Consider the following 27,186-nt stretch of genomic DNA (forward strand, 5'->3'; position numbering starts at 1 on the left):
CATTTGTTAATCCTTCAATGAAAAATGTAACAGCAGCATTAATATTGTTCAGTTTCTGTGTGCTTGAACTATAAAACCATCCTCAGGCAGCATCCTTTTCCTCGGTGGAGGTTTTGCATTTCAAGGGATTAAATGTTCTTTATGCAGCGCTGTGTCGCTGATTTCGGTTCCTTTCGTGTTTCTGTCGGCACGGGGAGCAGCAGGGGTGCTGATCTGCTCCTGCAGGAGAGGTTTTTGGTGCTGATCTGCTCCTGCAGGAGAGGTTTTCGGTTTTCCTCAGCAGTGTCCCCTGCAGCCCGGGGCAGGGGCTGTCCCGTGACTCAGAGCCGATTTCCTGCAGCAGTTCGTAATGGTGTTTGTTTTCCAGGGAATGTCTGGCCCAGCCCTCGGAGGGCTGTGGGCACAGCTCAGCACAGGCTGGAGAGGAGCTCGGGCCCTGTGAGCATCCCCCTGTCTGTCCCACCCACCCCAGGCTGCTCCGGCGCTTGCATTTATTTGCTGTGGTGCATTTTCGCCAGCAGTTCCAATCTCCACCTGTATCAGGTTCCCTGCCCGCCGCCCAGGACAGCTCTGGAGCTGTTCCAGGTCTGGCTGCCATCGGAACCTGGACCTGCCACCAAAGCTTTCAGGGACCCCCGGTCCCTGAGCACCCCCCGTCCACAGCTGATTTTTCCCTCTCCCATTTTCACTGGTTTGCAGTCGATATTCCATCAAGGAGCCTTTTGCCCGGTGTGGATGCTGTCTGACCCTGGGGAGGTGGAGCTGCAGGTGATGCTGTGCCTTGCTGGGGCTCTCGGGGCTCGGAGGGAGCCCTTGGCAGCCCCGAGGTGCTGTGCGGGCTTGGCTGTGCGGGGCTCGCTCCCCGCAGCTCGGGCCACGTCCCCTCCCTCCCTCCCTCCCTCCCTCCCTCTCTCTTTAGACACTCCGGGGCTTGTTCTCGCTTCCCTGCTGCCTCCGGGCAGGGCTGGGCACCAGGAATGCGGCGTTACCGCATTGCTGAGCACGCCCAGGTGTGCCCAGGTGTGCCACACCTCAGCCCAGCTCGCACACTCCGTAGCCCGAGGGACGATATTTTTTATTTTTTATTGTTTTTTATTCCCCAGCTCTGTGTGCAGCCCTGCTGGGAGCTGCTGGGCCTCAGCCTGGCGTGCCCGTGTCCCTCGGGGTGGGGATGGGACTGGGGGACACCAACAGCAGCACAACAGGAGGAGGGACCTGGAGTCACCTGGTGGGTCCTGCTGAGCCCTCCGCCGCTGTGGGAGAGGAGCTTTGGGGTTCTTTCACTGGAGTGCATGGAAAGGGCTGGATTTTGCTGAGGATGAAAAGCAGTTTTAGCTGGAATTCAGCGCTGGGGGGTGGTGGCTGCGCTCTGAGCTGCCCTCGCTCAGCAGCCCGCACTTCAGACAGGGGCTTAGAAGTTCAGAAATGCAATAGTACAGTATAACAATAATAAAGTTGTGTTCCCATTGGCATTTAAAGGCTGGAGCTGAGGTGCTGGGAGTGGCCCTGCCCTGCCAGCCGGTGTGGGCACAGCGAGCCAGCCCTGCTGCAGCAGCCTCAGATGGGTTAAACTGAGCCCATTTGGGTTAAATAGACCCCATTTAGGTTAAGCAGAGCCCATTTTGGTTAAATAGACCCCATTTGGGTTAAACAGAGCCCATTTGGGTTAAATAGACCCCATTTGGGTTAAACAGAGCCCATTCAGGTTAAATGGAGCCCATTTGGGTTTTCCCCGCCCGGCGCCCGCCCGGCGCTGAGCTCGCTCCCAGGGTGTGGATGTCTGGGGCTCCCTGAATCACTCCTTTGTCATCGCTGCACCCACAGCACCTCTCTGCAGGTGAGGCAGGGCGCGTTTAAAGCCTGCGAGGAGCGGCCGGCGCTCAGAGCTCCGGCGGCTGTCGGGGGACCCGGCAGGGACACGGGGACAGGGCAGGTGAGGTTTCTGTGTGCTGGCAGCGTTTCCTCCCTGGGCTGTGCCACGGGGCTCCTTTCTCTGCGGGAGACACTCACAGGAGGTTTTTTATGGATTTCTGCTTCTCCTGGAATGTGAGCTCGGGCCACAGCGCCAGTTTGGATCTGGGATTGGGGCTGGGGCGCCCAGAGGGTGCCTGGGGGCTGCAGGGGGCTGTGTGTGCACGCTCCATCCCCTCCGGCCCCCATCCCACCCGGCACCGGCGGGGCTGGGCCAGGGGCTCATTGCACTGGAGGCAAATTCAGTTTCAGCATCTGATTTTCCTCTTCATTACTCTTGATTTTCCCCCCATGCTATTCTGTGTAGATTAATTAAAAGTTTCTCCCTGTGAAGTGGGAAGGGAGGAGGACCCGGAGCGAGCTTTTGAACTGACATTTTCTGCTCTTTTCAGTCTCGCTGCAAACCCTTCCCCAGCTGTGTCTGCGGCCGAATGGAGCCTGGCTGCCAGCTGTGGCCATGGGCAGTGCTCGTCCTGCTGGGTAAGGCTCACCCTGTGCTCCCAAAGAGCAGGGGAACAGTGCAGAGCAACGCTGCTGATGGCAGCTGTGCAGTAACAGCAGAGCCTGGGCTGGATGGTAGTGCTGGGGGCTGGCAGGAGGCTGCTCTCAGTCCTGAACTGCAGGGCCAGGGGACACCTCCAGGGCTGGCCCTGGGACCAGGGGACACCTCCAGGGCTGCTCAGTTCCATGGGCAAGGCACAGAGCATCCCTGCAGCCCAAAACCTGGGGCCAGGGCAACGAAGTGTTTTGGAAGTAACTCTTAGTACAAAGCACTGTTATTAAAAAATAAAGGTTTCACCTCAGGGTGAAACATCCTTCTCTTTGTTGGCACGTGTCCTGGGGAGGATGTCCTGGGCATGGCTGGTTTGGTGCAGTGAGCAGCTCCTGCTTCTGAGGCTGCTCGGTGTCTCTGCCCCCTGTCTGTCTGTCTGAGGGGCTGATTGGTGTCTGTGCCGTCTGTCTGTCTGTCTGTCTGAGTGGCTGGTTGCTGTCTGTGCCGTCTGTCTGTCTGTCTGTCTGAGGGGCTGGTTGCTGTCTGTGCCGTCTGTGTGTCTGTCTGTCCGAGGGGCTGGTTGCTGTCTGTGCCGTCTGTGTGTCTGTCTGTCCGAGGGGCTGGTTGGTGTCTGTGCCGTCTGTCTGTCTGTCTGTCCGAGGGGCTGGTTGGTGTCTGTGCCGTCTGTCTGTCTGTCTGTCTGAGTGGCTGGTTGCTGTCTGTGCCGTCTGTCTGTCTGTCTGTCTGAGGGGCTGGTTGCTGTCTGTGCCCCCTGTCTGTCTGTCTGTCCGAGGGGCTGGTTGCTCTCTGTGCCCCCTGTCTGTCTGAGTGGCTGGTTGTTTGCTGTCTGTGCTGTCTGTCTGTCTGTCTGAGGGGCTGGTTGCTGTCTGTGCCGTCTGTCTGTCTGTCTGTCCGAGGGGCTGGTTGGTGTCTGTGCCGTCTGTCTGTCTGTCCGAGGGGCTGGTTGCTGTCTGTGCCCCCTGTCTGTCTGTCTGTCCGAGGGGCTGGTCGCTCTCTGTGCCCCCTGTCTGTCTGAGTGGCTGGTTGCTGTCTGTGCCGTCTGTCTGTCTGTCTGAGGGGCTGGTTGCTGTCTGTGCCGTCTGTCTGTCTGTCTGTCCGAGGGGCTGGTTGGTGTCTGTGCCGTCTGTCTGTCTGTCCGAGGGGCTGGTTGCTCTCTGTGCTGTCTGTCTGTCTGTCCGAGGGGCTGGTTGCTCTCTGTGCTGTCTGTCTGTCTGTCTGTCTGTCTGTCTGTCCGAGGGGCTGGTCGCTCTCTGTGCCCCCCGGCCCTGCCCTGAGCCCTGTTCCCGTTGTTGCAGCTGCCCTGCAGCCCCTGGCAGCACAGAGCTCCTGTTCGCAGGGAGGAGCCTGCTACCCTGCCCCCGGGGACCTGCTGCTGGGACGGGCCCCTCGCCTCAGCGCCTCCTCCACCTGCGGCCTCAGCAAGCCCGAGACGTACTGCACCCCCCACGGGCAGGTACAGCCCCCTCCCCTCACCCGGAGCTGCCCCGGGGGCGGGAGAGCCTTCCCCCCCTTCCTGCCCTATCCTCCCCATCCCCAGGGGCGTGGGAGAGCCTTCCCCCCCTTCCTGCCCTATCCTCCCCATGCCCAGGGGCGTTGGAGAGCCTTCCCCCCCTTCCTGCCCTATCCTCCCCATGCCCAGGGGCGTGGGAGAGCCGTCCGTCCTTCCTCCCTCCCTTCCATCCTTCCATCCTCCCATCCTCCCTTCCGTCCTCCCCACCCCGCAGGGATGCTCCAGCCTGGAGGGGGCTCTGAGCTGCCCCGACTGGGATGAGCTTTAAGGTCCTTTCCAAGCCCAATCTTCCCGTGGTGCTGGGATTTGTCCCCTCCCAGCCGTGCTGGGGCAGTGTCCCTGGAGCCCTGCTCTGCCATCCCCCAAGGTGAGCTGGGCACCGAGGCAGCCACAGGGCACGGGCAGCAAGGCTCTGGCATGGAGCACTGGGGGCAAAACATCCCCAGCCCTCCTGTCCCTGGGCATTGTGGTTATAAACTGAACTCATATTTTTGTGTGTCATAAACGAGAACATTCCAGCTTGGAAAAGCTGCTGAAGTTGTTTCCAATCCCTGGTTGTGTGAGGGCAGGAGATCCTGCTGGGGGGATGATGCTGCATCCAGCTGCAGATTCCCACTCTGCTGCTGGGCCAGAGGGAGAGCTTAGGGATAAATCTGCCCAAACACAGAGCTTAGGGATAAATCTGCCCAAACACAGAGCTTAGGGATAAATCTGCCCGAGCACAGGGCTGGGAGTGATGTGTCCCTGGTGTGAGCACCTCCTGCAGCCTTTCTGTGGCTGCTGTTAACCCCAAAAGTGCCTTGGGAGGAGCCCCGAGGGTTCAGTGCAGGACGGACAGAAAGGTCTTGGAAGAGATGCTCCAGAGGAAAGGAGTGGCAGCTCCCCAGTGGGGCAGAGCTTTCTGCACTGAGCCCAGCTCCTGTGAGTCAGCCTTGTGGTTTCATCCCCTGCAAACTGGAGGCCAGGACGTGGCTGTGAGTGGATTTGTTGTAGAGCCAGTGGTGTCCTGCCTGGGCTGGACACATTTCCACTCATCCCTGAGCTCAGGGAAGGGCAGCTCCTGTCCCAGAGGGGTGTGAGCATCCAATCCTCCTGCATGCTGGGCTGGCTGCAGCACCTCTCCTCCCTCAGGTCCTTTTCCTGCTGACAGTCTCAGTCAGGCATTTCCTCCACTCCCTTCATATGGAGCTCTTCTGCTGCTCCCAGGGATCAGCATTTGTGCTCACAAATAAGCCCCAACTGCTTCCTGTGGCTTAATTAATTCTTCCTTCCAAATTTCTGCTTATAGATGAGAAAAATGCTCAAAAATGAGCCTCTGAAATCTTCATTTAGCAATGGCTTTTGGCAGTGACTTCTATTTGAAAAGGGGGCACGGGGGCCTCGTGCTTGGGGAGTGGGTGAGGACAAACCCTGATTAATCTGCTCACCCTAAAAGCAGCTGGAAAGGGCTGGGTGCCCCCTTTGCCTGGCCCTGGGAGCTGTTGCAAAGGGCATCACTGTGACCCTCTGCATCATCTGAAGAGAGGCCTGGGGCTCTGTGCTGCCCCTGGCTGCAGGGGCAGGGAGGGAGGCAGGAGCAGGGCTGCACTCCTCTCTTCCAGGCTACAAATCCCAAAACTCTTTGGTTGCCGTGTCCCTCGTCCCTTGCCTTACAAGTAGCAGGGTTAAAGGGGATGTGAACAGTTAACATTGTGCTGAGCTGGATTCTGCAGCTCTGGCTCTGGGAATGGGCTCTGCTCTTGCTGACATTTTGCTCCTTTCCTTTATTGAAATGAGAGAGCCAGAGTTACTGATAGCAAATCCCCTGATTTCTGTTCTGCAGCTGTAATTGCTGATGGAGGTATTTGATTATACCAGCTCTTAACTTGGGACAAATCCCCACGGGTTCAGCATTTCCTAATTCTTCCCTCCCTTTCTCTACTTCCCTAATTTAAGCAAAACTGAACTCGATTTCCCTATTCCCACCCTATAAAAAGCAAACCCGTTCAATTTATAGACTCCTAGGGCTCTTTTTTGGTGACAAGCCCTGCTCTGGTTCAGTTGCCAAATAGGCACAGATCTGGGGGTGGTTTTGCAAGCTCAGCAGAGGGCAGGGGACCAGGGGTTGCTCCTGCCGGCCCCAGGGCCCAATTTTGCAACTCTGGTGGTCACTGATCAGCCGCAGCCTCTGCTCCATTGTCTGCCCGGCCCCAGATCCCTCTAACCTTTATTCTTTGCCCTCCCGATTGCTCCATCCCTGGCCGGGGTTCAGCCGGTGAAACCCGAGCAGGGCGCTCAGCATTGCCCATTGTAGCCCCGGGCAGGGAAATGGCCCGGCTGGAAACCACCGGGAGCTGCTGCTGGAGCCAGCAGGGCAGGGAGACTGGGAATGGACCGGGAACACCAGCCAGGCTGGGCTTGGGGTCGGGAGGGGCTGAGGGACGCTCGGTGGGACAGGATGAGATGGACTGAGGGAGGCTCAGCCTCAGTTAGCACTTCATTTAACTACAGAGCAGAATATACATAAATATAGCTGATATATATATATCAGAATACATGAAAGTCTATCTGATATATACCAGAATATATGTAAATATATCAGAATACATGAGAAATATCAGAATACATGAAAAATATCAGAATACATGCAAATCTATCTGATATATACCAGAATATATGTAAATATATCAGAATACATGAAAAATATCAGAATACATGAAAATATATCTTATATATACCAGAATATATGTAAATATATCAGAATACATGAAAAATATCAGAATACACGAAAATATATCTGATATATACCAGAATATATGTAAATATATCAGAATACATGAAAAATATCAGAATACATGAAAATATATCTTATATATACCAGAATATATGTAAATATATCAGAATACATGAAAAGTACCAGAATACATGAAAATATATCTGATATATACCAGAATATATGTAAATATATCAGAATACATGAAAAGTACCAGAATATACGAAAAATACCAGAATATATGTAAATATATCTGATATATATATATCAGAATATATGTAAATATATCAGAATACATGAAAAATACCAGAATATACGAAAAATATCAGAATGCATGTAAATATATCTGATACATATATCAGAATACATGAAAAATACCAGAATATACGAAAAATATCAGAATGCATGTAAATATATCTGATACATATATCAGAATATATGAAAAATACCAGAATACACGTAAATATATCTGATATATATGTAAATATAAATGTGTGCACAGCACTGAGGAGCACAGAGCAGCCCCCACTGGTACCTGCAGCCACGGGCAGGCTCAGAGTGGCTTTCACAGACACCCTGAGCATCCCTTGGGATCCTGTGCCAGAGGACAGGGGAGGAGGCAGGGCAGGAGCAGAGCTGTGTCCCTGTGCTGCTGCTCCTGGAGGCTGTGACTCCTCACCCTCCTGCCCTGGGACACTTCTGATGTTTAAAATGTTGTGGGATGTTTATGTTTAAAATGTTGTTTGCGTGGGATGTTCTGCCTGTCTCACCTGAGCTCTGTGATTGCTTGGAGGGTGTGCAGGGTGGGCAGTGCCCTTTACCAGCTCTGGTGACACAGAGCCATCCAGGGGGGGGAGAGGAGAGGTTGCAGAGGAACCAGGTCCTCTCCGGGGAGATGTGAGCCCTCTGGGGCTCCTGCACAGCACAGGGGCCCTGCTGCTGATGGATGGGGGCAGCTGCCTGGCAGGGCTGCTCTGGAGCCTCAGCACCGTCTCCTCTTTGGCTGCTTCCAAAAATACCGACCAATATCTGCTGGGAGGGACGTGCCAGACAGCTCTGCAGCAGCTGTGCTGGTGCTGGGCCACCTGCCTGAGTCCCTCAGGGAGCTGGGAGCCCACGCCAGGGGCTGCAGCAGGGAGAGCTGTGCCTCCCACTCAGCCCCCCTCACACCCAGCTCTGCACAGAACCATGGAATGGATCTGTGCCACCCCACCAGGCTGGGTGGACCAAAGCGTGGCTCTGCTCTGGGCTTCTCTTTGCCCAGGCAGGGTTTGCCCTGCACAGCCTGTGCTCCTGAGGGGCTGGAGGTGAGCAGCGAGCCCAGGCTGCTGCTCAGTGCTGATCTCAGCAGGCACTCAGGCACTCCCTGCTGCAGGGATGTGCCCCCACCTGCCCAGGACCAGCCCGTTTCCATGGCTGCTCCCTCCTCCCTTCTCTGCATCTCATTTTCCTGGCCTGGGGGCTGCAGATTGGCACATGCTGGGAGACATCTCCTCGCTGCCTGGCACCGTGTGGGGTGTGGGATAAGCTGTGCACTCTGGGGTTTGCAGCCTGTCAGATCATCCTGGCAGGTTTTAGAGGAGGTTTTGCTGATGTGAGAACAGATGGGGTGAGGAAAGCAGCACCCACGAGAGCTTGCTTTTGAGTGAGGGAAAGGAACTGCATTTCCTTAAGCCTCATCCCTGGGAGGTTTGTCCAACTCCTGCCTTCACCCCAAATCTGCTGCCCCCCTGAATCTGGGGTAAATCCAAACTGGGGGCAGAGCCCTCTCTCTGTGGTTTGAGCAAAACCTCAGAGCTCATTTCCAGTGTCATTTCCAACCAGCCAAAGTGACACTGATGCCATGGCACAGAGAGCCTCAGGCCCAGGCTGGGATTTTGGGGATTTTGGGGTGTCCTGTGTGGGGCTGGGAACTGCACTCAGTGATCCCTTTGAACTCCCTGATTCTATGCTAGATCTGTGCTCCCAAACTGAATCCCAGTCCAGTTTAGGGCACACCAGTTGCTCACTGGGAAGTTTAACCATGATGGCAGAGCCATGGGAGCTTCTGCTGCCTTTTCCCATGGCCAGGGAATGGATTTGTGCCCTGCTCCAGGAGCCTGGCACAGCCGTGTCCTGCAGAAAACAGCGCTGGAATTGAGAAGTGTCCTGGGGCTGGAATAGGGAATGACAGAACCTGGCTCTGCAGGGGCCTTTGTCCACCCCATTGTTTGATAGCCCCAAACCTCTGTGTACAAATTCCCACTGCTCTCCAGAGTGTTCCCAGACAGAACTGGGATGGTGACTGGTGTCCCTATGGAATATTGGTGTGCAAGGGCTCAGTGCCAGGGGCTGCCTGCACAGTGCTCTGTGCCCTGGGGCAGAGCTGGGACCCCCACGGCTGGGAGGGGTCTCTGCTCCACGCCTGCACAGCTCAGCTTCCCTCTCTGCTGATGACAAGTGCAGTTTATTTTGGGCTCCGCTCCTGTGCCAGGAGGTTTTTATTTCAAGGGCTCTCTGCTCATGTTAGAATGGCAGCAGGAGCTCCTGAAATATCCTTGGTCAGGGGCCACCAGGTTAAACTGTGAGAGGTTGGCTGCCCTGCATGAGCAGGGAGGCTGCTCAGGAGCTGGGTCACGAGGCCAGGGCAGGAGGAGAGCAGCACGGACCTGCCATGCTCAGCCACTTGCAGGTTGTTCTTTGTGGGCTTTTCCCCCTTTCCATTTATTTCTGAGACGTGACTCTATTAATTCTGAGCACGGGAGTTTTCCCTCTCACGCAACTGTGCTGTGAATTATCTTTCAGAAGTCTGGAATGAATTTCCCTTCATCCCAGAGCCTCCATAACCCGGGTTTTGGGTGACTGGAGCAGCCTGGAGGCACAGAGGGTGAGAAGCGGTTTCCTTGCAGACCCAGACCCCCTTTTACCTCCCTCCCCACTGGTTCCCAGCAGGGCAGGGAAGGGTGGCTGTGCTGGGAGCCAGCACTGATCTGCCCAGAGTAGATCCCGTGTGCACAGGGGCCTCAGGGTGAGGGGAGAGACCAGGATCTGACTCCATGGTTCAGAAGGCTGATTTATTATTTTATGATATATATTACATTAAAACCATACTAAAAGAATAGAAGAAAGGATTTCATCAGAAGGCTGGCTAAGAATAGAATAGCAAAGAATGATAACAAAGGTTTGTGGCTTGGACAGAGTCCGAGCCAGCTGGGCTGTGATTGGCCATGAATTAGAAACAACCCCATGAGGCCAATCCCAGATGCACCTGTTGCATTCCACAGCAGCAGATAACCATTGGTTACATTTTGTTCCTGAGGCCTCTCAGCTTCTCAGGAGGAGCAATCCCAAGGAAAGGATTTTCCACAGGAGATGTCTGTGACAGATCCCCAGAGCTGCCCTGCCTCTGGTCACTCTGTGTGCCCCTGGCAGCTCCCAGGCATCCCCTGAGCCTGCTCAGGAAAGGAAAAGGCGAAGGCCTGGGGCAGGGACGTGCTGCTGCTGGAGCTCTCCTCACCTTGGGCCGTCATTTTTGGTAATTCCCTCTGTCCCAAGGAACTTTGAGCCACATAGTCACAGCCCGTAAGGGCAAATCCTGCTGTTGTGCAATGCAGGGCTTTCACAACTCACTCCAAGGATGTGACATGGATTTGGTTTCCAGTGTTAATTTTAGTCTTAATTAAAAAAACTTAGTGGGGGGAAAAAAAGAAAAAAGGAGATTTTTGCAGCCAGCACAGCCCTGGGCTGCCTGGGAAGGGTTTGTCTCACACCCTGAAGCTTCATTTTGATTTAGCACCACATCTGAGTGGGGCTGCAGCTGCAGGAGGCTGCTGGAGAGCGCTGCTGTCCCTGGCTGTGTGAATGAGCTCATAAGTATGCACGAGTCACTCCTAATGCATAATTTAGCCGAGATTAACCTTTCCCCTTGCAGGAAACCTTCCTTTCTCGTTTGCTGAGCACAGTCAGGACTGGTGGGAAGTTTAATCACCGCTGGCAATTGTTCACTAGATTATTTCTGTGGATAATTCCTGCAGCTCCCTGACAATTTGCTGCTTGTGGCCATTATCTGAAATGAGCTCTGCCTAGTCCTGATTAAATTATTTGTGATTCTCACTGGTAGAGCCAGGGAAATTGCATGATTATATATTTTCAGTGCTATGTTTGCTTACTTTGTGATATTGTTATAAATACTGTAGTTTGCCAACTCCTGTGCTGGGGTATTTATAGACAGAGAACATAAAGATTGTGGAAAATCCAGAAATAGATGGGTTCCAAGTGAGGATCTCACTGTGCACCCAGCTGGGGAAGGTTCCAGGCCTGGGACAGAGCAGCCCCAGGTCCGGGCTGTGCGAGGAATAAAACCACTGATTAATTTTTGTAAACCACAAATTAATTTTTAAAGGGGAAACCATTAATGGTGGTGTCCCTGTGTCCCAGTGGCTGCCACCCTGCTGCCCTCCTGAGCCCAGGCCTGTCCCTTCCCCAGCCTATGAAGGGCCCTCTTTAGGGTTCGGGTGGGATTTGGCTCCTCAGTTTTAAGCATCCCGAGGAAGGTTTCAGCACAGGGGTGCCTGTGCAATGCTGTTTGTCACTTGTCACTCCCAGCCTTGCTCAGACCCTGAATCTGATTCCCCTCTGGGGTCCCAGCATTCCCATGCCTCCAGAGCCACTGCAGCCCCTGCCAGCCCTGCAGAGGGTGTCTCATTGCCTTCCCTGTGCCAGCTGAGCCCCTGCCAGGCCCAGACCCCAGGGTGACATTTCTGAGCCATCAGGGCTGGCTCCTGCCATCCCTGGCACGCTCTGCTCCATCCTCCCTAATCCCTGTGGATGTGACAGACGTGTCCCACTGCTCCATTTGGGAGGCTCCTCTGCTGCTCAGGCCATGACACCTCGGACTCCCAGGGGGTTTGGGCTGGAGGATGCGGTTTGGTTTGGATGCAGTTCCAGTGCCCTGTCATGGGACACCTCCACTGCCCCAGGCTGCTCCAAGCCCCATCCAGCCTGGCCTTGGGCACTGCCAGGGCTGGAGCAGCCTCAGTTTCTCTGGATAACCTGTTTTCCACCAGGCTGGAGGTGCTGAGCCCTTCATTTCATGTCCTGAGCAGCATCTTCCCCCTCCCAGTGGTCTCTGCAGTCCCTGGCTCCTCTCCAAGTGCTTCAGCTGGGGCCTTTCTGTGTCCCCAGGGATGCTGCTGTGGGCTCTGCCACCATGTCCCTGATTCCCCATCTCCCTAATTCCCAATCTCCTAATTCCCAATTCTCCATCTCCTAATTCCCAATTCCCCATTTCCTAAAATTTCCCATCTCCCCAATTCCTGATCTCCTAATCCCCAGTTCCCCATCTCCCCAATTCCCCATCTCCCCAGCCCTGCCCTTCCCACCTTGGCCCCCCCTGGCTGTCTCCATCCCAGTTTCCTGGTGGTCCCTGCCCACCCCGAGCCTCGGCTGCTGTCCAGCCCTTCCCTGTCCCGGCTCTTGCTCAATCTCTGCCGTTCCTGAGCCGGCCCCGCGGTGCTGGCTGGCGGTGCCTGCAGGGAGCGTTGCCTGGTTGGTGACAATTTGGGTATTGTTTGCTCCCGGGGGACGCCTTTCTCCTGCTCCCCGTGCTGAGTCTCTGTTTACTCCCTGGGTTACTTGCTCAAGTGAAGGGCTGAACTTTGAGCCACTCGACTTCCACCCCCTGGCTTCTCACCCACTGCGAGCTCCTGCTCCGCTCCCGGGGGAGAGCCCAGGGGGCTGAGCACGGCCCGAGCCCTCGGATAGGAGAGAAAGGCCCTGCTGGTCACCAGACAGCCCTGGGCTGTGTGGAAAGGGCAAACCGGTGCTGAAAGGCTGCAAAGGGCTTTCTGTCCAGCGTTGGCATTGTGGAAACCGGGGCGGTTGCTTAAAAAAACCGCAATTTTGATGGTTCGCCAAAAATCTGTGTTAGTCAAAGGTGTTTCGGGTTTAGTTTTTAGTCCGTAAAACCTTAAGCTGTGGCTTTCAACAAGGTGTGGAGGCCTTAGTGCCTGAGTGTCATCAGTCTTGCTGATTTGTGTTCCTTCAGCTCTCTCTCACTGAGCTGATGCTCCTTGGTCCGTAACGCACCCACCCTGCCTTTCCTCCTCACCCCCGAGGCCTCTCCAGGGGCTGCTGGGGTGGTCACTGTCCTTTCTTTGCAGTGGAGCATGAAGTGCTGCAGGTGTGACTCGAGGCTGCCCCACAGCCACAGCGGGCACCGCGTGGAGAACGTGCTGTCCTCGGCCGGCCGCGCGCGCTGGTGGCAGTCCCAGAACGGTGAGGGCACAAACTGCTGCCAACAACCCCCCCGGGGGAGGAGGGCACGCTGCTGAGCTCCGGGGGTGGGGAGGAAAGGAGGAAACGGCCGCTCTTGTCCCCACCGTGTCCCTGTGACGGTGCCCTCTGTGCCCGCAGGTGTGGAGCGCGTGTCCCTGCAGCTGGACCTGGAGCAGCTGTTCCAGCTGCACAGCGTGGTGCTGCACTTCAGGGTGGGTGTGAGGGGGCAGCTCCTCTGCTGGCGAGCTGTCACTGCCCGGCGCCGGCCCCGGTGCCAGCCCCGGTGCCAGCCCGTGTGTCTGTCCCTGCCCGCAGGCGCCGCCCGCAGCGATGCTGATCGAGCGTTCCCTGGACGCGGGCAGGACCTGGCAGGTGCTGCAGTACCTGGCCTCCGACTGTGCCACCGCCTTCCCCCACGTGCCCCGCGGCTCCCCCGAGGGCTGGCAGGATCCCCGGTGCCAGGAGCTGCGGGGGCACCCCGTGCACGGGGGCACGGTGGGTACTGGGGGCTTGTGGCAGGGAGCCCTGCTGGGGCTGGGTGGGCAGGGCTGCAGGGACAGGGGGTGGCCTGGGAGCCTGGCACACCTGGTGAGGGGTGGAAATCTGGTACACCTGGTGATGGATGGAGGATGGAAGCCTGGCACACCTGGTGAAGGGTGGGGGAGATGGAAGCCTGGCACACCTGGTGAGGGGTGGGGCCTGCGGCACCCAGCAGTGCTGAGGGCAGCCCTTGGGAAGATTCCTGCTCCTCTGCAGGAATGCCTTTGCTGCTCTGTGACAGGCAGGGGTTGTGTCCTGTGCAGCTCTAAACGCTGTCCCTGTGTTTAGCGACGTTGGGCAGAGGCAAGTCCAGTGCACACAGTGCCTGGAGCAGAGAGCAGCTCGAGTTTCCTGCTTTCTAACCTGCTTTCTTTCCCTCTAAGGTGAAATTCAGTGTCCAAGACCTGGGGTCTACAATCAGCTCCTCCTACAGCCAGGCCATCGGGAGTAAGTGGTGGGCTCCTCCAGGGCTGGAAGGGAGAGGGGAATGAGGCTCCTCGTGGTGCTCCCTGCAGCGTTGGGAAGTGCTGAGCTGGGGTAACCCCTGGGGGACCCTGAGCTGCACCTCTGGGCTGTCAAGGAGCAGCATTTGGTCTTTGCTGATGGCTCAGCTGCTGCTCCTTGTGCCACGTCCTCCTTCCCTTGCTCACTCATCGCCTGTCCCCAACAGGGCTGGGGCCCTTCACCAACCTGCGCATCAACTTCACCGAGCTGCCCCACGTCCCCCGCCAGGGCTACCACTCACCCAGCACCTTCTATGCTGTGACAGAGCTGCAGGTGCTGGGCAGCTGCTTCTGCCACGGCCACGCTGAGCACTGCAGCCCTGCGGGGGAGCAGCAGGGCACGGTGAGCTGGCCATGGGCTGCCAGGGGGCTGGGTACCCTGGGATGGCTCTGCCATGGGCTGTCAAGGGCCTGGGCACCCTGGGATGGCTCTGCCATGGGCTGCCAGGGGGCTGCAGACTGTGGGAATGGCTCTGCCATGGGCTGCCAGGGGCACGGACATTGCTGGGATGGCTCCACTGCCTGCCTGGGGTGCTCCTTGGGACACCTCGGCCACAGTGACCAGGAATGGGCTGTGGGAGGCTCTTTGCTGGCCATGAACGGGTGAGGCTCCGTGCTGAGGGCTGCCCCAGGGTGTGTGACCCCGTGTCTGTGCAGCAGGTGCCCGGGCACTGCGTGTGCCAGCACAACACGGCGGGGCCGCACTGCGAGCGCTGCGCTGCCCTGTTCAACGCCCGGCCCTGGGCCCCCGCCGAGGACAGCGACCCCCACGCCTGCCAGCGTACGACCAGTGCTGCCCCCAGCCCAAATCCCCCTGCCCCAAACCCCACCCGGCCCAAATCCCCCGAGCCCAAACCCCACCTGCCCCAAATGCCCCCACCTGGCCCAAATCCCCCAGCCCCAAACCCCACCTGGCCCAAATCCCCCCACCCCAAACCCCACCTGGCCCAAATCCCCCCAGCCCCAAACCCTACCTGGCCCAAATGCCCCCGCCCCAAATCCCCCCAGCCCAAATCCCCCCAGCCCAAACCCTACCTGGCCCAAATGCCCCCGCCCCAAACCCCACCTGCCCCAAATGCCCCCACCTGGCCCAAATCCCCCAGCCCCAAACCCTACCTGGCCCAAATGCCCCCGCCCCAAACCCCACCTGCCCCAAATGCCCCCACCTGGCCCAAATCCCCCAGCCCCAAACCCTACCTGGCCCAAATGCCCCCGCCCCAAACCCCACCTGGCCCTAATCCCCCCGCCCCAAACCCCACCTGCCCCAAATCCCACCCAGGCGCAGCTCCCAGCCCTTCCTGGGGCTCTGCAGGGCTGTGCTGACATGGTGTCTCGGTGTCTCAGCACCTTTGCCTCTCCCAGCTGCAGCAGTGCCCTGGTGCCACTGCGGGGCTGTCACGGCTGTCACTGTGTCACAAGGGAGCCTTGGGCACCCTCTAGTGCCAGCGCTGCTGCTGCCGAGGGGTGTGCACGGTGCCGGCTCCAACGGAGCCGTTTGCTGGGGTTTTTCAGGGTGTGACTGCAATGGTCACTCGTCCTCGTGCCACTTTGACCCCGAGCTGTACCAGGCCAGCGGTGGGGCCAGCGGGGGCGTGTGTGACAGCTGCCAGCACAACACCGAGGGCAACAACTGCGAACGCTGCCAAAGCGGCTTCTTCCGCAACCCGCGGCGGGAGCTGAGCCACCCCGAGGCCTGTCTGCGTGAGTGCCCCCCCAAAAGCCCCCCAGCACCTTCCCCAGGACCTGCCCCCTCAGCTGGGCCCTTTCCTGCCCGTTTGCAGCCTGTGAGTGTGACCCCGACGGCGCCGTGCCCGGCTCTGTGTGTGACCCGGGGACAGGGCGCTGTGTCTGCAAGGACAACGTGCAGGGCGACCGCTGCCACCTCTGCAAGCCTGGCTTTGCCCAGCTGGCCGGTGCCAACCCCGCTGGGTGCCGCAGTGAGTACCCCTGGGACACCCCTGCCCCTGGGGTGCCCCCTCTGAAAGGGAGCTGTGTCCTGCCCAGCTGTGGTTTGGGGTTCTCGAGCCAAGGGCCCGTTTTGTACAGGTTTATAAAAGCTTTGGGGGTGGTTTCAGGTGTGAGTTTAGCAAAAAGCTCAGGGCAGGTGGGGTTTGGGGGATGCAGCTGTGTCCTGAGTGCCCCCAGGGCTCAGGGGGTGATGCAGGTGCAGCTCTCCGTTTTGGGGGTGCAGATCTCCTGTTTGGGGGCTGCTGTCAGAGCTGGGTTCAATTCTCCTGTTTGGGGGATGCCCTCAGAGCCAGGTGCAGCTCTCCTGTATCTCCTGTTTGGAGGATGCCCTCAGAGCCAGGTGCAGCTCTCCTGTATCTCCTGTTTGGAGGATGCTCTCAGAGCCAGGTGCAGCTCTCCTGTATCTCCTGTTTGGGGGATGCCCTCAGAGCCAGGTGCAGCTCTCCTGTATCTCCTGTTTGGGGGATGCCCTCAGAGCCAGGTGCAGCTCTCCTGTATCTCCTGTTTGGGGGATGCCCTCAGAGCCAGGTGCAGCTCTCCTGAGCTCAGGTGGGCAGCGAGGGAGGCGAGCCCCCCTTGGGTATCTGGGGGCTCCTCCCAAGGCTGCTCCTCACCCATGCCCTCCCTGTTTCAGGGTGCACCTGCAATGCCCTGGGCACACGGCAGGACACCGTGCCCTGCGATGGCGACACCGGGAGCTGCTCCTGCCTGCCCAACGTGGTGGGCAGTGACTGCGGGCAGTGCGCGGCCGGGCACTGGGGCCTGGGCAGCGGGCAGGGCTGCCAGCCCTGTGCCTGCCACCCCCGCGGCTCCCGCAGCCCCCAGTGCAACCAGGTACCTCCTGGGGGGCTCCTCTTCCTGCTGCAGCCTTTCCTCTCCATTCCCTCGGTTCTCTCCTTTCCCCTTGCTGCTCGGAGGGGCTCTTGGGGGTTGAGCTGCCCAGAGCAGGGTGACGCTGCCATGGCTGTGTCCCCTCACTGTGACCTGTCAGAGCATCAAACCCACCTGCTGGGTGGCTCCTTTGTCCTGTCCCATCCATAGGAACCTTCACAAAAAGTGCTGTGTGCTCCCCAGTGCATCCCACTCCTATTTTGCTTCTCCTAATTCTTAGAAAACACCACGACAGACTATTCAGGAAAATGAAAGAAAGTGGTAATTATTGAGGCAAGATTAAGTCGCTTTAACAAGCCTGATATTTATCAAGGAAGTCCTAATAAGACATCTTCATCCAGGCGAGGGAAGTTAATTATGCTCATTTGTCAATGAAAAGCATGTGTGCCACTTCAGGCTTAAGAGGCAACTGGGAAAATTAAAGTTAAATGTAAAAAAACCCAAACCATGACAAATTCTAAGAGCCTGAGATAGGTTCCAAATGAGCTCAGCGTGGGGAGGAGACCTGGGATGGCAAAGCAGCTGCTCGTGGGCAATTGCTTTGTTTTTGAAACAAGGCTGAGCATCCTCCTGGTGGTGCTGGGGCCGTTTGGAGCCTGTTTGCATCCTGTGCCAGAGCTGCAGCCTGGCAGGGGCACCTCAGGCACGGCCTGGGCACAGACTGAGAGAGGAAATGGTCCATGGGTGGTTTTGGTGGTCAGGAGCAGCTGGGGGAGAGCTGTGCCAGGTGTCCCTGACGTGCTGCCCTCTCAGTTCACAGGACAGTGCCCATGCAGGGACGGCTTCACAGGACAGACGTGCTCGGCCGTGGGGCAGCAGCAGTGCCCACCCCGGCACTACAGGGATGCACGGGGAGGGTGCACAGGTACTGCTTGGGCTCGCTGCTCCCTGGCTCAGAGCACAGATTTACCCACCAGTGCCCTCCTGGGCGAGTCCTGGGCCCCCTGGACTGGCCCTGTAGGGTCAGGGGCTGTGCCAGCTCCGGGGCTGGGGGCTCTGCCCATTCCTCTGCCTGTGCCAGCAGGAGGGGACGGATATCAGCTTGGGTTGGGACTCATTAACCCTAATTAAGGGGCTGATTTTATACAGCTATAAAGTTATTCACCACCACCTCCTGTCTCCCTCCCCCTTCCCCGTCCCAGAGTGTGACTGTGACTTCCAGGGCACGGAGGAGAGGGGCTGTGAGCCGGCCACGGGTCAGTGTCTGTGCCGCGCCGGGGTCACCGGGCAGCGCTGCGACCGCTGCCAGCGCGGGCACTGCAGCTCCCAGCCCGGCTGCCAGCCCTGCCACCCCTGCTTCCACGCCCTGGATGGGGACATCCAGCTCCTGCACCGGCGCCAGGCCGGCCTGGCCAACGCCACAGCGCGGCTGCCCGCGGGCACGGGGGGCTCCCAGCTCGGCCCCCGCCTCTCGCGGGCACAGGACAACCTGCAGCAGGCCCTGGGCATCCTCGGGCACCCCCCTGACACCCAGCAGGGCCTGGCCCAGGCGGGCAGCGTGCTTGCTGCCATCAGGTGAGGGGTGGGAGCTGCCTGTGGGGCACAGCCCTGATCCACGGGAAGCTGCTGGGGTTTCTCTGGGAGCTGCTTGCACGGTTCTGCTTTGATTCTGTCCCTGCTGTGCCTGGCTCTGCTCACGAGCAGCAGCAGAGCAGCACTTCCACCTGTCTGTGCCTGTCGCGCTCCCACGTCTGCCTCTCCCCTGTGCAATGTGCCCGAGGCAGGAGGAGCGTGGGCAGCCTGCGTGGTGGCACTCTCAGGGCTGCGTGGTGGCATTCCCAGGGCACATCCATCATTCCTGGTCCCTGCTGCGGAGGGGCTGCAGCCCAGCTCCTCTCTGCAAACCTGCAAGGCCCTGGCATGTCCTTGGCTGTCTCTGGGCTCACAAGTGCCCCTTTGCCAGGTGCTGGCAGTGCCCCAGCACAGGTGGCCCTCTCAGCCCTGCTCTCTGTCTGCCTTTCTCTCTCCCAAATTCCCATTTTGTTCCTGTTCTCTGCCAGGGAGCAGGTCCGAGGCATAAATCCTGACCTTCATTTCCTGGATGACACTGCCTCTCTGTCGAGGGAGCTGGAGGCCCTCAACAGCAGCTTGTTTGTGACCAGCTCCCAGTACCAGAGCAAGAAGACCCAGTTTGAAACCAGCCTCAGCACGGACCTGTCAGGTACAGCTCTGCAGCTGCAACATCTCTTAATTTGCAGTCATTAATTTACCTCAGCCTGACTGCCTGGGGTTTTTCCCTGGCTGGTGGATGAGAGGGGGATTTTAACCTGCTGTCAGCCTCAGATCAAACACATCTCCTCTCCAGTGAGGGGTGCTTCCCACCCAGCCCGGCCCGTGGCTTGGGCTTTCACACTGCTGGGGGATTTGCTCTGGGTTTTGGGGCTCCAGCTCATTGTGTGTTCCTGTGCCCCCCAGCACAACCTCTGCTGCCAGGCAGGGGTGAGAGGGGACAGCCCTGCTGGGAGGGCATCACTGCATCCACGAGGCAGCAGAGAATGGAGGCTGACACAGATGGAAGGGATGGAGGGTGGGGAAGGGAGCCAGGCTGCTGTCAGCCACTGGGGAGGAGAAGAGCTCACTAAGCCCTGTGATGTTGCTGGTGCTTGCTGCCATGAGTCCTGCTCCAGCTCCTTCTCTCCAGGGCCTCACTGCTGTCCCGTCCCTGCCACAGCTTGGGGATGTGCCAGCTGTGCCCAGTGGCACCAGGACAGCTCACTCTGCACCTTTCTGTCCTCTCAGAGCTCCGTGTCCTGGCCACCCTCCTTCCAGCCTGTGCTGGAGGGGAACGATGGGGCTGCTCAGGAGCTGAGCAGAGGCTCTGAAACCTGTCCTGCCCTGCCAAAGGCCAGCATCAGCGGGTGTGCCTTGACTGGCTGCAGTTTAGTTTCAGCCCTGAGCTCAGTTTCGACTCCAGCCCTGAGTTCAGTCCTTCAGGAGACCTCTGAGGGAATGGCTGGAAGGTGTTTGGAACCAAAAGGAGTTTTTGTGATGCCTTGGTGACTAAGCCTGCACCCTGTCCTGTGCAGGAATCCAGCACAGGGCAGAGGCAGTGCCTCCCCGAGGGGCTGTGCTGCACCTGTGAGTCATTTGTGCCTTTTGTCGCCTCGGTTCCCGCAGGAGCCCTGCAGACGATCCGCTCTGCCCACCGCAGCTCCGGCAGCGCGGGCAGCCTGGCTGGGGGAGCCCGGGGGCTGCTGGCCCAGGCCAGGCAGAGCCGCCTCAGCGCCATGGGGCTGCAGGGGGACCTGGCTGGGGACACGGCCCGGCTGCTGGCGCTGAAGGGTGACCTGGCCTCGGGCCCCGACCTCACCCCTGTCATCAACCAGGTGAGGATGCCTTGCGGGTTTTTGCCTTGCCCACGGGTGTGTCTGGTTCTCGAGGGGGCCCTGCAGAGCTCAGGAGGCTCATCCTGCAGCCCTGCTCCTCTCCTCAGGCACGGCAGGACCAAGCTGTGTCCAGACAGACTCAGCTGGAGAACTGGCCGAGCATCCCCTGCCCAGGGATCACAGATCCCACAGCTCTGCCCTCCACCCCCTCCCAGCCTGTCCTTTTCCCTGCAGGGACTCTCTCACGTCACTTCTCGTATCTCCAAGACCCCCTTAGTTTCTGGCTGAGGTTTCTCCTATTTCTCCTTCACCACTCTGTTATTGCCATGGAGACCCATTTCGGTGTTGGTTGCTGTGGAGACCACCAGCCTCCCCTCTCTGCTGCTGGGGGCACCAGCACGTTGCGAGCCACTAGCCTGGCCTGGCTGGGCACGTGGAGGTGCCCTGCTGCCCTGTGAGCCTGGGGGCAGCTCTGCCAGCTGCCAGAGTTAGAGCTGCTGCTGCTGCTGCTCCCAGGGGCTGCTCGTGCAGCTCTCCCCCAAAGCAAACAGGGCAGAGGGGTGGCTCTGCAGGGAGGTTTGCTCCACACAGATGTGCTCTTACTCATCGGGAGCCACTGGGGCTTGGCCCCTGTTTCTGCTGCAGCTGGGGCTGGTGATGCCATGCTGACCAGGTGCCACTGGCTCAGGTGGGGGCAGCCAGCTCTGCCTGCCCTTCTCTGACTGGCACATCTCCAGCGCTTTGGGCTGTGCCACCTGGGTCACTGCCAGCCTGCCGGGCTCCCTCCCGTGCCCACACAGCTCCTGGAGCACGGGCTCAGCAGGTCCCAGCCGCCTTGGCAGGGTGTGCCATCCCCGTGGGGCTGTGTTTGCCTCCCCACGGGCACCGAGGTGCGTCCAGCTGGGCACTGCCCAACCCCAGCTCTTCTCTCCCTGCCCAGGTGTGCGGAGGGGCCCGGGTGGAGCCGTGCACCCCTGCCCGCTGCCAGGGGCTGCTGTGCCCTCGGGACAACAGCTCTGTCTGTGGGGCTGGCCAGCCCTGCCACGGCCTCTTCCCGCTGGCCAGCGGGGCCCTGGCTGCGGCCGGCCGGGCGGCCAAGGAGTTCAGCAGCCTGAGCGCCCGGCTGCGGGACACGGCACAGCTGGTGAGTGTGGGCACTGCCCCTGCCCTGCTTGGAGCTCTGCTTACCACAGCACAGAGAGGAACACCCACCTCAGACTCTGCTCAGGGCTTAACCCCGTGGGCAGCTTCAGAAATCCAGGGATTTTGGAGCGTTAGGCTCCCCGCTGTGTGTGGGTCCTGCCTCCCCAGCTGAAGGCACTGGACACAGCACAAGGGAACCTCTCCCTCCTGGGTTGGGATCAGTGTGGCAGAAGGGCTGGGAATATGGAAAACTCTCAGATTCTGCATGTTTGATGCATTCAATACAGTCAGAGAGGGTTCATGGGTTAGGGCTCTTGCAGCTTATTTCTGTACCTTGCAAAGAGAAAGTGAGGTTTCAAAGTGATTCAAAATTCATTTCAAAGGTGTTTTTAAAAGCTGAGTGGTGCTACCTCTCTTTGAGAGCTTCCTTTGTGGACCCAACCCTTAGTCATTAACATTTACAGCCCTTTGAAGCTCTGGCACAGTGAGACCAGGGTATTGCTGCATCTTTATAGCATTATAGCGTCCTGCCTGGCCCAGGCCAGAGCTGTGGGCTCTGGGGGGAGCAGAGGCCCCAGCAGTGATTTATTTCTGTGTGCAGATCCAGAGGACAGAGCTGTCGGCCAGTGAGATCCAGAGCAGCACGCGGCGGCTGGCGGAGCAGCTGGGGCTCAGCAGGACACAGCTCCAGGGGGATGTGAGGCGTGCACGGCAGCTCCTGCAGCGCCTGCGCGCCTTCCTGGCAGGTACCAGGGCTGGGCAGGGCTGCAGCCTCCTCCTGCACGGCAGGTGCCAGGGCAGGGCTGCAGCCTCCTCCTGCACGGCAGGTACCAGGGCAGGGCTGCAGCCTCCTCCTGCACGGCAGGTACCAGGGCTGGGCAGGGCTGCAGCCTCCTCCTGCACGGCAGGTACCAGGGCTGGGCTGCAGCCTCCTCCTGCATGGCAGGTACCAGGGCTGGGCTGCAGCCTGCCCTCTGCATGGCACAGCTGCTGTTTAGAGTGATCAGAGAATCACTGGGCTCAGCACAGACCTCCAAGGTCACAGTCCCAGATGTGTCACCAGCCCTGTCACCAGCCCATAGCACTGAGTGCCACGTCTGGGTGTCCCTTGGGTGCTCCAGGGATGGGGTTTGCAGCCAGCAGTGACCTGATGCACTGAGGTTTTCTGGCCACGCTCACTGAGGCAGGCAGACAGACAGATGACCCTTCTCTGGAGCAGGCTGTTAATCAGATGAGCATTCCTTATTGTCCTACAAACTGATGGGATGACTTATTGTTCACAGACAGATTGTAATAACATAATGAGCCTCCTGAGCATTAGCTGAATAAGAAAATCAGGTCATTTGATGCTGCCTGGTGTTAATGATGAGTGAAGATATTTCTGAGCTAATCGTGGGGCTAATGTCCCTTGGGCTCTGCCTGCTTCTGATTTATTAACTTGTATTTGTGAAATGTAAAAAGGCTTGTCTTGAAACACACCCTCATCTTCTCAGTGAGGGCTGCCTGACTGCTGTGGGCTCAGCCATGGTGTTAGCATTGCCAAACTCAAGCTATCACTTCAGCTTTTTCCTGAAAGTTCTGCTGGTGTGAATGAGAAGTGCATGGAATTCAAGGAGATGGGTTCAGAAGGGATGCTGGAGGCTGTCTGGAATGAGGAGATGTGTGTGAGACGTGCATGGGTGTCTGCCCTCCTCCTCCCTTGCGTTCGCACTCCCACCTTCCTTCCGCTGTCTGTCTGCAGACAAGGACACGGATCCTGCCTCCATCCAGGAGATCAGTGAGTCAGTTCTGTCCCTGCGCCTCCCCACGGACGCTGCTGCAGTCCGGAGGAGGATGAGCGAGATCCAGAGGCTGGCGGTGGAGCTGCAGTGCCCCGAGGACATCCTTGCCCAGACGGCCGAGGACATCGCCAGGGCCAAGAGGCTGCAGCAGGAGGCAGAGCAGGCCAGGTGGGTGGGGGTTCAAGGCTATTCCCAGCCGAGGGTCCCTTGCCTGGGCTGCAACTGGTGGTTCTCAGCTGGGCTCAAATCTTGCTCTGCCCGAGCTGTCCTGACTTGCGCAATCTGAAGTTTTAGGCTGGGATCTTCTGTGTCCATCCTAAAAGAATGAGTCTGCAATCTCCAGACACCTCCTGGGGCCCCAGTGCGAATAAATCTCCCCAGAATAGATCCTGTTATAGATTCCAGGACAAGAAGGGCTTTATGGAAAGCAGGGGAGGCTTTGCTCTTATCTCGAGTGCCTGCGCTGGGAGATGACAGCGTTGCCCTGGTATTAGCTGATATTGGTGACCTACATCCTAATTGCACAAGAGAGCATGGGGAGAGTTAATGGGCTATTTGTTTTCTAGGTGAAAGTTGGGACAATTATTCCACGGTCCCTTAAAAAGTAATTACAGGGTGTCCTTGCCAATTTGGAGCATCTGCTTTGTCACAAGTTGACTTGCAGCAATACCCCAGTGAGAAGGTCAGCGGGATAAATCTGTAAACTCCTTGGCAGTGTCTGACACCTGCTTAACCTGCTGGAAGTGATGAGACAGGGGAGCCTGGCTTTCTCCAGGGCTCTGTCACCCAGCCTGAGCAGTCCCACTGTGAGCACAAAACTGTTCATTGGGGCTGCTTCTATGGTTATTGCTTTCCCTTTGACACCTTGTCATACACCATGAAATAAACATTTCAGACTAGTTGGAAGGAAGGCATTTATCTCCCCTTCTTAGTTTGTCTCCTCTGCCGGAGGCTGTGAAGTGGAACTGATGTTCCTCTCACAAGGAAACCCGGTGGAGTCCAGATGTGTGGGTTTTAGGTTTGGGACATTGTTACCTTCCCATCAGCAATCCTCTCCTTCTTCCCAAGCTCCTGATTTTACCTCTGTGCCCTGGACTCCCATTCTTTGCCCTTTTCCACCCTCACTCCTGGCTGCTTCCCACCTCTCCCCAGGAACCGGGCGAACGCTGTGGAGGGCAGCGTGGAGGAGGTGCTGGGGAACCTGCAGCGAGCCAACACGGTGCTACTGGAGGCCCAGGGGGCCCTCAGGGGCTCGGGCTCCTCGCTGCGCTTCATCCAGGAGCGCGTGGAGGAGGTGAGGGATCCTGGCGGCCTCCCTGCGCCCCCTCCTTCAGCCAGCAGGGCTGGCATGGGGAGCCTTTGGGTGTGACTCCATCCTAACGGGGCTCCCTGTGCCCGCAGATCGAGGCCGTGCTCGGGCCAGCTGAGAAGAACGTGGTGGCCATGGGGGCCGGGCTGGCCGGGCTGGCCGGGCGGCTCTCGCAGCTGCAGCGCAGCACAGAGCAGAACCGCCTGCGGGCCGGGGACACGCGGGACACGGCGGGGACAGCGGCACAGCAGGCCAGCAGGGCCCAGCAGGTACGGCAGGGCACCGGGGCCCAGCAGGTACAGCAGGTACAGCAGGGCACCAGGGCCCAGCAGGTACCAGGTCACAGCAGGGCCCAGCAGGTACCAGCAGGGCACCAGGGCCCAGCAGGTACCAGTTCAGAGCAGGTACCAGGTCAGAGCAGGGTCCAGCAGTGCCCAGCAGGTACCAGTTCAGAGAAGGGTTCAGCAGGTACCAGTTCAGAGCAGGTACCAGCAGGGCCCAGCAGGTACTCAGCAGGTACCAGGTCACAGCAGGGCCCAGCAGGTACCAGCTCAGAGCAGGGCTCAGCAGGTACCGGGTCACAGCAGGGCCCAGCAGGTACCAGCAGGGCCCAGCAGGTACCAGCTCACGGTGTGCCCACAGCCAGCTGTGCCCTGGGTGATGCCAGGACACGTTCCTGTGCAGTCATGGCTGCTGAGCTGTCACACCACGGCATTGTCCTGCTGCTGAGCCTCTCCAGAGCCATTCCCAACCCTGAGGCCATTTCTGGTCTGTCCTGCCTGAGGCAGAGCAGCTCGTGGAGCTGTCTGTCAGTCTGTGAGTGCATCACACACTTGGTAACAGACAAAGCTCTGGTGCAGAGCTTTAATCCATTTAACATCCAAACAGGATCCAGCACTGGGAATGCCCCTGTGCCCAGCCTGCTGGGTGTTAGCTGCAGTGTTTTTGCCTTTCCCCAGGCCCTTGCCCAGGTGAAGGAGCTGTACTCGGAGCTGCAGAGCCGGCTGGGGCAGGGCCCGGCGCTGGGTGAACGGGGCCAGAGGGCGCAGAGCATCAGCCAGGAGGCACAGGCGCTCTTCCAGGAGACCGTGGGCATCATGCTCAGGATGGAAAGTAAGGCTCTCCCAAACTCAGTGTCACCGTGCCCTGGGGAAGGGCTTGGACTGCAGTGGTGTAATGAGGGAGACTGTGACCGTGTGCACAGGGGTCTGAGGGTGAGGGGAGAGACAAGGATCTGACTCCATGGTTCAGAAGGCTGATTTATTATTTTATGATATATATTACATTAAAACTATACTAAAAGAATAGAAGAAAGGATTTCATCAGAAGGCTGGCTAAGAATAGAATAGGAAAGAATGATAACAAAGGTTTGTGACTGGGGCTCTCTGTCTGAGCCAGCTGGGCTGTGATTGGCCATTAATCAGAAACAACCACATGAGCCAATCCCAGATGCACCTGTTGCATTCCACAGCAGCAGATAACCATTGGTTACATTTTGTCCCTGAGGCCTCTCAGCTTCTCAGGAGGAAAAATCCTAAGGAAAGGCTTTTCCATAAGAGATGTCTGTGACAGGAGACAGCACACTTTGGGCAGTGAGAGGGTGGGATGTGGGCTGGAGCTGGTGCTGCTGTGCCAGGAAATTGAGGGTTTTCAAGGGTGCCACCATGAAGGGGAGCCCTGCCTGCTCCCATTTTCCTCCACATGCTCATTTCCATTTTTTGGCATTCAGAACTCAAGGGAGTGGTGTTTGGGGGCTGTTTAGAGGGTGGGGAGCAGAGGGAGTGCAGAATGTTGGTTTTCTTGCCCTGTCAGAGCTGTGCAGGAGCGAGGCGGAGGCTCAGCCCAACCCCACCACGTAACCCTTCCCTTCCCTGGCCTCTCTCCTCAGCTCTGGAGTCAGAAATTCAGGAAGGCAACAAGGCTCTGGTGTCCAGGGTGTCGCGGCTGTCGGGGCTGGAGGAGAGGGTGGGCAGGATCCGGGACAGCATCAAGAGGAAAGTCGCCTACTACGAGAGCTGCTCCTGAGCGGCCCGGGCATCGCTGCCTCCTCTGCACACACCGACTGCTGCGCTCATCCCACTTTCCAGCTGGAGCTCTCCTGTGCCCAATTCCCTATTTTTAGCAAGTTAATTTTCCGTACCTCTGGAAAAATAACTGCACTGAACTGAAGGAGCACCCCCATGGAGGGGGTTGGACTGGCCAGAGCTGCCCAGTGGTTGGAGGAAGAAGGGGGAGAGACCTCAGGCTCCCATGGCAAATAAACACAGCCCCAGGTTGTTATTTCCAGAGGGCTTTATAAACTGGGTAGTTATTTTTTTTTCTTCTTTTAGCCAATTCAAGCTCTTTAAGCTGAATTTCACTGTTCAAATTAAAGCCCTCCTGTGGGGTCTTCTAAAGCTTTTTGTCTCTGCTGCAGTTAATTCTTCAAACATGCCACGGCTTCAGTACTTCCCTCTGAGATCTTCCTTCAAATAAGCAGATCAGAGAAGTGGAGAATTTTATCTCCCTCTGTACAACATACCTACATTTATGCAAATTAGACAAACACAGGCTCACAGTCAAAGGTGAAGTCAGATGTCTTGTTTGATTTTCTGCCACAGTCTGCTTATTTTCCACAGAACATTGTGCCAGAAAAACAGCAGTGGGGGCAGGTCTGGGATGCACAGGGAAAGCTTTAAGAGGGACTTAACAGACCATTTCCATGTTGGATTTCTATGAATAAC

At 58.0% G+C, this 27,186-nt stretch overlaps 1 protein-coding gene across 1 annotated transcript; it reads left to right on the forward strand.

The window, feature by feature from the left end:
- The first annotated feature begins 2,402 nt into the window (after nucleotides 1–2,402).
- LAMB3 (laminin subunit beta 3) lies at nucleotides 2,403–26,821 on the forward strand. Its single transcript, XM_066565315.1, has 22 exons — nucleotides 2,403–2,451; nucleotides 3,781–3,938; nucleotides 12,888–13,002; nucleotides 13,141–13,214; nucleotides 13,318–13,497; nucleotides 13,926–13,989; nucleotides 14,213–14,388; nucleotides 14,706–14,826; nucleotides 15,558–15,746; nucleotides 15,827–15,982; nucleotides 16,648–16,847; nucleotides 17,658–17,769; nucleotides 18,047–18,419; nucleotides 18,905–19,065; nucleotides 20,022–20,230; nucleotides 21,171–21,374; nucleotides 21,975–22,119; nucleotides 23,115–23,322; nucleotides 24,307–24,448; nucleotides 24,556–24,732; nucleotides 25,423–25,576; nucleotides 26,352–26,821. The coding sequence occupies exons 1-22, from the start codon at nucleotides 2,403–2,405 to the stop codon at nucleotides 26,486–26,488; spliced, it is 3,504 nt and encodes a 1,167-aa protein (XP_066421412.1). The 3' UTR covers nucleotides 26,489–26,821.
- The last annotated feature ends 365 nt before the right edge of the window (nucleotides 26,822–27,186 follow it).

This window comes from Molothrus aeneus, chromosome 24 (assembly GCF_037042795.1).
Source record: "Molothrus aeneus isolate 106 chromosome 24, BPBGC_Maene_1.0, whole genome shotgun sequence".
Taxonomy (NCBI): domain Eukaryota; kingdom Metazoa; phylum Chordata; class Aves; order Passeriformes; family Icteridae; genus Molothrus; species Molothrus aeneus.

Bases quoted from the DNA above. Each gene is read 5' to 3' on its own strand.
- LAMB3 (XM_066565315.1), top strand. From the start codon at position 2,403: ATGGAGCCTGGCTGCCAGCTGTGGCCATGGGCAGTGCTCGTCCTGCTG. The intron at 13,498-13,925 runs GTGGGTACTGGG...TTTCCCTCTAAG, and splicing joins ACCCCGTGCACGGGGGCACG to GTGAAATTCAGTGTCCAAGA. The intron at 14,389-14,705 runs GTGAGCTGGCCA...TCTGTGCAGCAG, and splicing joins CGGGGGAGCAGCAGGGCACG to GTGCCCGGGCACTGCGTGTG.